The 9,958-nt window shown below is 38.4% G+C and overlaps 1 protein-coding gene across 1 annotated transcript in view; it reads right to left on the bottom strand.

The window, feature by feature from the left end:
• Positions 1 to 516: 516 nt before the first annotated feature.
• LOC123502183 (leucine-rich repeat extensin-like protein 3) overlaps positions 517 to 9,958 on the bottom strand; it is an 11,154-nt gene continuing 1,712 nt past the window's right edge. Inside the window, exon 3 of the mRNA XM_045251417.1 lies at positions 517 to 3,446. Coding sequence (XP_045107352.1) covers positions 3,096 to 3,446 — 351 coding nt within the window. The 3' untranslated portion in view covers positions 517 to 3,095. The remainder of the gene's footprint in view (positions 3,447 to 9,958) is intronic.

The following is a 9,958-nucleotide window of genomic DNA, read 5'->3' as shown; positions in this document are numbered from 1 at the left end:
CATCATCATCATCATCATCATCACTTTCGCACACTTTTCATCTCTCTCTCTCTCTCTCTCTCTCTCTCTCTCTCTCTCTCTCTCTCTCTCTCTCTCTCTCTCTCTCTCTCTCTCTCTCATGTATGAGGGATTGAAACAGCTCTGTAAAGGAGGAAGGATTGAAAGAAAAGGAAAAAAGAAGGAAAGATTTGGAAGGAAGGAAGAGGAGGGAAGAAGGGAGAGGAAGAAAGAAAGAGAGATGGAGTAGAATGAAATATGGATGGTGGCTGAAGAGAGAGAGAGAGAGAGAGAGAGAGAGAGAGAGAGAGAGAGAGAGAGAGAGAGAGAGAGAGAGAGAGAGAGAGAGAGAGAGAGAGAGAGAGAGAGAGAGAGAGAGAGAGAGGCGGGGAGAGGTAGGTACAATATCAACCAATAAGGAAAACAACTATGAAACACAAACAAAATGCTATAAATTCACCTAAAATTCAGATGATAGACAGACAAAAAAAAAAAGATTAAAAACACAGACAAATCTTTCCTTCACTTTATTAAGAAACACAAAGGTAAACAATGCAAAACAACACAACACTGGGTCACGGAATCAAAGGAACGCGGAGCAGTGAAGTGGCAAGCGGGAGACGAGACAACCTTCGGAACAGCAACACATCGAAGTATCAACAGTAACAGTAACGTGACGCGAAACTGGAGCTACACACGCACAATTAGAAAAAGCAAGAGCAGGGACCGGGGCTGAGAGCGGTTCTACGTAACTTCTCTTTTTGTGTAAGAGGAAAAAAAGTAAAAGAGAAGAAAAAGAGGAGGATAAAATAGAGATCACTCGTTTTTTAATGTTAGGGATATCTTTCAAGTATCGTACGTCTCTTATTAATAAAAAAAAAGAGCAAAAGTAACAATGGAGGATGAGTGACTAGGTGAAGTAACCGGTCTAGGTGTGTTAGAGGAAGAGACGGAAAGAGAAGAAAGAGGGAAGGAAAAAATGCAATCACTCGTTTATCAATGTCAGGTATATGTTTCAAGCTTCGTGCGTCTGTTATTGATTAATATAAAAAGAGCAAAAGTAACAATAGAAGATGAGTGACTGTGTTAGGTAATTGATCTCGGTGTGTAAGAGAAAGAGAAGAAAAGAAAAGAAAGAGAGGAGGAAAAAAATTGCAGTCACTCGTTTTTCAATGTTAGGGATATTTTTCAGGCTTTAGTCACTTGTTAGTAATAAAAGCAAAGAGTGAAATTAGTAATAGAAGATGAGTCACTACGTTAAGTAACAGGTCTGGATATCTTAGAGGAATGAAAAGAAAAGTGGCGAAACTACGTATAACACATTGTACTCTTTCGTATCTCTGTATGAGGGATATTTCTTCAACATATAATCGCTTGTTGTTAATGAGAAAAGAGTAAGATAGTTGTGTTAGATAAGAACATTGGGGGTGAGTTTGAAGGGTGTAGCACTTGTGCTGTAACTGAGTGGGCTAACTGATTGAGATAAGAACTAGTAGATGAATTGCGTGAGTTTTGAATGCTGAGCGGGGCTGGGGGCGTGAAATAAGGAAGCATGTGAATGGACACTGGAGTGGGAACTAAGCCTAATGGAGCACTAGATCTTAGGGCTGAGTGGACTGGAGAGGCTGGCCGAATGAGATGGATCACGAAGGAGATGGAATGATATGAGAAGATTTTGAGCGTTGATAAGTGCTTTATAAATCGAAGGCTAGGCATAGATATTAACATGAGTCTGTTGGACTTGCATGAAAATTAAGACGGAGATGCCTTAGCGGGAGGCAGCACTGGACAGGTGTGTGATGACTTGACAGTAACTCACCACGCTCTTGAGAATCGTACAAGTGAGAATGAGGACTTGTGATCGCCAGCTTTACCGTCTCGAGAGAATCTGTGTTTAGGTGAGATTTTTCACACGCCACACGCTGCATCTTCTTGCTCAGTGAAAACCTCCTGCAGATTTAGCAAGTGTACAAATCTTAGCCTGGAGACTCAAGGACTCCATCTCTCAGCCAGCAAGTGTAGTGTATGCGTGTACAGCGATGGTATATTATCATTTCATTCCTAGAAGCTTCTTTTGGTTATATTAAGGGTAACCTGTCCCATTAATTTCCCTCGAAATGCATGTTATGTTTAATTGAAAGGATAAAGCTCCTCATTATATTCTCTAAAGGACGCACTATTGATCGAGTTAAGGACTAACTGTCTTATTATTCTCCGTCAAAGAACATTTTTAAATGATTAAATTAGAACATCTGATTTTATCCACTCTTGTAACATCTTTGGCTAATCCGTCGGTTGTTTATCATGATTTTTTTTTCTTCGATGCTCATTATTTCACGGAATTACCATCTCATTCTCTCACCTTCAAGAGTTCCAACCTACCTGATCCACTCTACCCTTTCCTCTCACACACGTTATTAGCAAGCAGTTTACGAAAACACCTCTGATTCGTGGACGTGAGTCGAGAGTCAGTTTTCAAGTCAAGATTTACAAAGAGCCCATACTTGTGGACGAGGACCTACCTAAGATGACTAGAACTAGAGGGTTGGAAGATGTTTGCGTGCAGAGTCACTCGTGCGTAAAGTTACCATATTCCATGCTAAACATGAGTTGTAGCTCTTGCATTAAATAAACACTTGTAACTTTCAGTTTTGTATGCAAGATAAAGTTTGGCGATCTATGGCAACGAAATGCTGGAAAAAAGGCCAGCTGAAGGTACCAGTCCTCAAAAGGATGACAGGATAATGAATAGGAAAGAAATGTGAAAAATCATAGGCAAATATCATATCCTTAAGTCGCGGCACTTTATAATTGATTTCTTGTTTGATAAAACATGACACACTAATACGGCTTAAATAATGCGATACGTAGCTAAACCTTGAGTCACACGTACTTACTGTGTCTACTCACCACATAAACTCGTCACGTGAGAGCCACAGCACATGTTCAGGGCATATAACTTTCTGTACGAGTAACTCTGAGGTCGCGGCAGTGGCAGGGAGGCTACGCTATCACGCCATCACGAGATTCGGTGGCGATAGAGGGAGGAGACAGTGAGTGGTCAAGGTGTTGGCAAAACTGACAGCGCGGCGACTCATCTACGCGTAAGAGAGAGGCGGGGGATGAGGAGGCGGGTGAGGAGGAGGTGGAGGATGGTACTGCGGCGCTGGTTGTGGCAGGGGATACGGCTCTGTAGGCAAGAGATAAGCAGGGTGCGGCTGTTCCGGCGGGTAGTAGGCAGGATAGGCCGCCTCTCCCTCGTAGGACACCTGGGCCACGAAGCCTGAGTCGCCGCTCACGTAGTAGGACACTTTCTGCACGCGGCCGTCGGGGAGCGGGACGTAGTACTCTCCTTCGGTGAGATAGCCGTCGCTGGATTCCCGATGGCCGTAGTTGGCGCCAGTGTACTCGTCCCGCACGTCGTAGCCAAACCCGTACGGCATTGGTTCCTGTGGAGGCAGAGGGAGAGGAAAGCACGTGGTGGGGGGGAATGTGTGGCAGGAGAGAGACTAAGAGTGTTTGAGTGAGTGATTGCCGCTCACGTGGTACACAAACACGTATGCATTGATGGTGGAGAGAGAGAGAGAGAGAGAGAGAGAGAGAGAGAGAGAGAGTAGAGCGTGTGGCGTGGAGGAGATAGGATAATTTGAGTTGGGCATCGAAGAGAAATTAGTACATGCTTGGACTAATGGTTGAGGAACCAGATTACAGGGAATGAAGGGAAGGGGATTGAAGAGTGCGGTAAATTGAATGAATATTAATATGTAATTTACTACTAAAGAAATAGATGAAAGGAATATACGGAGCATAATTGAAAAGTGGAAAAATTAATGAACGAAATAAGCAAGTAGCATTAAAGGCAATGAAAAGAGAAAAGAATAATCAAGAAGTAATGAAAGGACAAAAAAAATAGCAAAGAAATGAAGGGACGGAAAATAGGCAAAAAAAATATTTTGAAAGAAAAAAAGAACAAAAATTTAAAGAGTAGAGGTTAATAAATTAAACTTAAGGAGAATAACAAAAAGGAGAATGAATATCTTTGTAAGATCTACTAAGAAGAAAAATCAGCACAGCACTTAGAATAAAAATATTTCATAAAACACAACAGCACTCTTCTGAACAACAACGAATAAAAGGCATATCATACACACACACACCACAAACAAAACAAAAAAAGATTACACCACTAATATCATCACCAAACACAACCACCACAATTACGAAGAAGAAGAAGAAGAAGAAGAAGAAATCAACACAACATTTAGAATCACAAACATTTTGTAAAACACTCCTCTGAGCAACACGGATAAATAAAATAAAAAATAAATAAATAAAAACACCACTGATATAAGCAAACAAAACCACAAGAATTACCTGCAAATTGAAAAACACCACTAAGATTGACACAAATGACACTATCAACACAACACTACAAGACACCATGAGCCATTACAAACACCATAATTGCCACTAGTCCCGGGAACTGCAGCTCGTTTGGTCTTCCGGGTCGAGGAGGAGAAAGAGAAGGGGAAAGAGTGAGCTTGAGTCTGGGTGTCTGGGGGAAGGAACGCGGCAGTAAACAGTAATAGGGTGGCTAAGACGTTATAGCGTCCACAGTTGTTCCCGTTAACGTAATGATCACTTCTGGGCTGCCTCGTCACTTTCACTCCTCTCCCTTAAGTGTGTGTGTGTGTGTGTGTGTGTGTGTGTGTGTGTGTGTGTGTGTGTGTGTGTGTGTGTGTGTGTTCTTAACCTAGATTACTATTTCGTTAAAGTGTCGTTAATTTTTTTAAAGAGCATGAAGACGAGAAGAAATATGGAATAAGAGAGAGAGAGAGAGAGAGAGAGAGAGAGAGAGAGAGAGAGAGAGAGAGAGAGAGAGAGAGAGAGAGAGAGAGAGAGAGAGAGAGAGAAAAAATATATGATTTGTGTATTTTTGAGTAAGTGTCCTCTCTCTCTCCCTTTTTATTCCGTTAGAGTCCAGAACTAAAGAAGTGAGAGGAGATAATATGGGAGAGAAATGAGAAATTTGTGAAAAAAAAGAAAAAAGAAGAATGAGAAACAATGTATGTGTTTCTCTTTCCAGTCTCATTATTTTGTTTAAGAACTTGAAATTGAGAGAAAGTGAGAATAAAGAAAAGAAAATGAGTAAAGAAGAGAGACAGGAAAAAAAAAAGATTGTCAAAGAGAAACGACGAAGAAAACACGAACTGATGGAAAGAGAGAAAAGAAATATAAGTGTACGCGCGCGTGTGTGTGTGTGTGTGTGTGTGTGTGTGTGTGTGTGTGTTTAACCTTTCTCGTCATTTCGTTAAAGTGCAACTGTCGTATATGAAGAATGTGAATAGTGGCTGTGTTAATTGCGCTTAATATGAGATTGAAAAATTTAATTGGAGGATGGCGGTTCCCATTACTTTGGGTGCTTTGTAAGAGAGAGAGAGAGAGAGAGAGAGAGAGAGAGAGAGAGAGAGAGAGAGAGAGAGAGAGAGAGAGAGAGAGAGAGAGAGATGATGATGATGTACGTAAAAATCCAAGAAAAATCATAACACATGATTAAAGATATTTAAGTGATAATTAGAAAAAAATTACGGGAAAAAGGAAGAGTCTGGAGCAAACTGACAATTACCTGACACGATATACGAGAGAGAGAGAGAGAGAGAGAGAGAGAGAGAGAGAGAGAGAGAGAGAGAGAGAGAGAGAGAGATGAAAAGTGTGCGATGAGGAGGTAGAGAAAAAGAGGAAAGGAAAGAGAAATGAAGATAATAGAGAAAGAAGAAAGGCAAGATGACTAAGGATAATTAAGAAGAGAAAAAGGACGGAAAAGAGACATGATGATCAGAAAAATTGAGGGAATGTGAAGATAATTAATTTTAAGAAGAGGTGAAGAAAAATGAGACGTGGAATTGAAAGGAAATTGGAAGGAGAGACGGAAAGTTTGAAAGAATATGATAGGAAAAAAAAAAAAAAAAAAAGGCAATAGAAAGAAAAGAAAATATTATAGACTTTGTTTATAGAAAGAAAAAGAAAACCAAAGAAATTATTGACACACAGAAAACATAAATAGGGTTACAACAGAAATTAATTGCGAGAAGGGAAAATAGAACAGATACAGGAAAAGGAACAGATAATTAAGAAAGAGAAGTAAAGAAGAGAAACGTATGAGAAAAATGGTAACAAAAAGAAGGTAAATCAAGGAAGAGAAAGAAGAGAGAAAGCGTATAGAAAAAAAAAGTAGAACAAAATTTAGAAAGAGAGAAAAAAGACAATCAAATAAAGAAGAAAATTATTATAAAAAAAAAAAAAACATTAGAAACTACGATAACGAAGCAATACGAGGAAAAACAAGATGCGGTCGACACAAAATGAGTGTAATCAAGAACTAATGACGAAATTGAGTGGAGAAGAGAGTGAGTTAACAGAATGAGCAGGAAAAAAAAGAAAAGAGAAACACAGGAAGGTACGAAACGAAAGGAAAAAAGCAGCATATGTGTTAGCGAGCGATATGAGAGAAGAGATGTGTGGTTAAGAGAAGAGTAAGTGCAATAAGGAACTAATGACAAGATAGAGGAGAGAGAGAGAGAGAGAGAGAAGGAGTCCACGGGAAGGAGGTTAGCGAAAGTGTGGAAATCAGGGCGTGTGTTTGAGGAAGAAAGTGGTAATATGGTGACTACGATTCCAGTGATATTGGTAGTAATGGTGTAGTAGTAGTAGTAGGAATAGTAGTAGTAGCAGTAGTAATAATAGTAGTAGTAATAGTAGCAGTTGTTGTTGTTGTTGTTGTTGTTGTTTTACTAGTAGTAGCAGTAGTAGTAGTAGTAGTAGTAATAATAGTAGTAGTTGCAGTAGTAGCAGTAGTAGTAGTAGTAGTAGTAGTAGTAGTAGTAGTAGTAGTAGTAGTAGTGGTAGTCTGAGTGAGAAATACATTTACAACGATCTTCTTTTCCTTTCCTGCATTTTTTTTTTTTTATTTTTATTTATGACAATTATTTTTTCTCGCCAATGATAATTTTTCTTTTATTCCACAGATTTGTAATTTGTGTCTAGTGTCCTTGTCTCACTCACGGGAAGAAAGTCATGAGTTTGGTAAAGAATCACACGTGTTTTCTATGCGTGGCTGCTGGACCTGAGGGTAGATTTTACAATTGTCAATATAAACAGTAGGTATGAAGTATATGTGATTCAGCTTTCCTCGTTAACTGTCTGTTCTTACTAGTGCTTAAGATAAAGTGTATGAAAATATTTTTGAAATAGAAATGACAGTAACAACATTTTTAAGGCTCATTGTCTTGAACGCATTTAAATCTCTTAGCTTTTTTTCAAACTCTACAGAGGGGATGAATTATTATCCTCATGATGTTACCTTCTTTTAAATAATGCAAAATCATTGTCAATATTATGAAAAATATTAAAAACATTGATGATATCCAATAGAGAAGTGTGAAAGGATGCCAGTCTGAGAGTAATGGTAACTTTAGATTCAGTTAAGCTGTTCCGTTACTTTTCAATGTTTATTGTGTTATTTGTGTTGATTTATGCTAATGATCACAGTATCCAATTAGAGCTGCCCTGTTTACCTCATCTTCTGGCTGTGTGTCTGTCATTCCTTCTATTGTCCATCAGTTAGCGCTGATCTTTAAAACAATATTGTAACTAAATTTGCTAGTTTAAAACGTGTTCTATTCAACTTTTAGTAGGAAAAGAAATTAAAAGGTCTATTTTTTCGAACTCTTCGTTGTCGTTTTTCACACGTATGTAAAGAAGTCTGCGTGTCAGCTACCTCAGTTACATGTATATTTGCTAAAAGAAATGTGATGGTTTCCTGAATGATGTTTTAAAAGATCAGAATCAGATAACAAGTCAGAGCTTGAACTAACACATCTTCTCTTCTATTTGACCTTTGTAGAGACTCTTATACTCGTATATATTTTTCATTGGTCCATATTAGTCCATTTCTTTTATCATTTATAGATATATAATTTAAAGGCCTTTGCTTTCTATCATCACTTTCTGGTGCAATTGTACATTGTATCCTGCATGAATAAAACAGGAAAGGTCATTGTACACCTCGATGCATTAATGAAAAATACCTTTACTATTAATATTGTTAAAATGAGATGTAGAATCTGACTATATAACGCCATTTTTTATATATCAAAATCACGAACAAAGCTTCACATGTACAAGAGAGAGAGAGAGAGAGAGAGAGAGAGAGAGAGAGAGAGAGAGAGAGAGAGAGAGAGAGAGAGAGAGAGAGAGAGAGAGAGAGAGAGAGAGAGAGAGAGAGAGAGAGAGAGAGAGAGAGAGTTAATTTCATGCAATATGATCTCTCCTTTATTTCATGGGGGTTTTTTCCACCTTATCCTTCTCCTCTGTCTATTTCTCCATACTGCTCTCACTCCTTCAATTACTCTCTCTCTCTCTCTCTCTCTCTCTCTCTCTCTCTCTCTCTCTCTCTCTCTCTCTCTCTCTCTCTCTCTCTCTCTCTCTCTCTCTCTCTCTCTCTCTCTCTCTCTCTCTCTCTCTCTCTCTCTCTCTCTCTCTCTCTCTCTCTCTCTCTCTCCTGTCATTAATCTCTTCGCATCTTACGTAAAAGTTTGATAAAGAATACAAATGATTTAATGATATGGTAAGCGTGTTCTTGTCTCGGGAAGCGAAAGTGAGTGGAAACCAGTAATTGGGAAACGATTCTTTGCAACGGAGGTCTTGATCTTGCCGGAGCTGGAAGAGTAATTGAAATGACGTGTGACTCAAATGATTAGTGGTAGAAACTTGCCTCTGGTCGACGTACAGATCAGACATTTGTAGTCGTGGTTTAGGTTATGTTAGTTTGGTTTAAATTAGAGTTGAATGAGTTAGTATTGGTTAGACATTCGCAACATATTGACATACAGATTTGAAAATGCTAGGTATGGGTAATGGCTTAGCGTGAATGAAAGAATGACCTTAAGAGTTTACAGAATGATGCCTATAGTTAAGAAAGAGGAAATTAGAAAGTGGAAAAAAGACAAGCTTAGAATGATTAAGATGGAGATTAGACTTAATATATAGAAACTTAAATGAGAGAAACTATATAGATAAAGTATGTGAGCATAGAAAACAACCTTGAACTTGCAAGGTAGAATTTTAGACCTGTGAACTAAGACAAAAAAAAAAAAAAAATCATATATGTATAGATGAAAATAAAGAGTGAATAGAAAGAAATAATTTATAGTTAACGAAATGGAAATTATGGTTGTGAGAAAAACAAAGTAAGTTAAATGAAAAATGCAGATGAGTAGATAAACAATTCGATAGATAGGTATAGAAAAGAGGTTCAGCAAAAATAGACTTAAATTTTAGGTTTAAGAAGTACATATAGATTAAAAGATTACCTCGGTGCATAAGGTGTTGTATTAGCAAGGAAGAAATTTCACCTGGGTAGCATCACATGATTCTCCTGGTCTAGATAAAAATGACTGACGTTATTAATGTTATCATTGTAGTAGTAGTAGTAGTAGTAGTAGTAGTAGTAGTAGTAGTAGTTGTTGTTGTTGTTCCTGTTGTTTTATTGCTATTTTCGTTGAATGATGATGTTATAGTAATTCATCACTGTCATTCACCATTATTGTCATTATCATTAAAGTCATCATCAGTGATAATGATAAAAGTAATACTGATAATAGTAGCAGCAAAGGCATTAGCAGTAGTAGTCGTAGTTGTAATAGTTGTAGAAATAGTAATAGTAGTAGCAGTATTAGTAGCAGTAGTAACAGTAGAAGTAGTAGTAGTAGTAGTAGTAGTAGTAGCAGCAGCAGCAGCAGCAGCAGCAGCAGCAGCAGCAGTAGCAGCAGCAGCAGCAGCAGCAGCAGCAGCAGCAGCAATGGCAGGACCAATAGCAGGAGCAAGCAGCAGCAGTAGCAGCAGCAGCAGCAGTGGTAGTAGTAGTAGGTAGTAGTAGTAGTAGTAGTAGTAGTAGTAGTAG

This window comes from Portunus trituberculatus, chromosome 10 (genome assembly GCF_017591435.1).
Source record: "Portunus trituberculatus isolate SZX2019 chromosome 10, ASM1759143v1, whole genome shotgun sequence".
Classification (NCBI taxonomy): Eukaryota; Metazoa; Arthropoda; class Malacostraca; order Decapoda; family Portunidae; genus Portunus; species Portunus trituberculatus.
The sequence above is the reverse complement of the archived record's forward strand: the minus strand, read 5'-3'. Positions and strand labels throughout refer to the sequence as shown.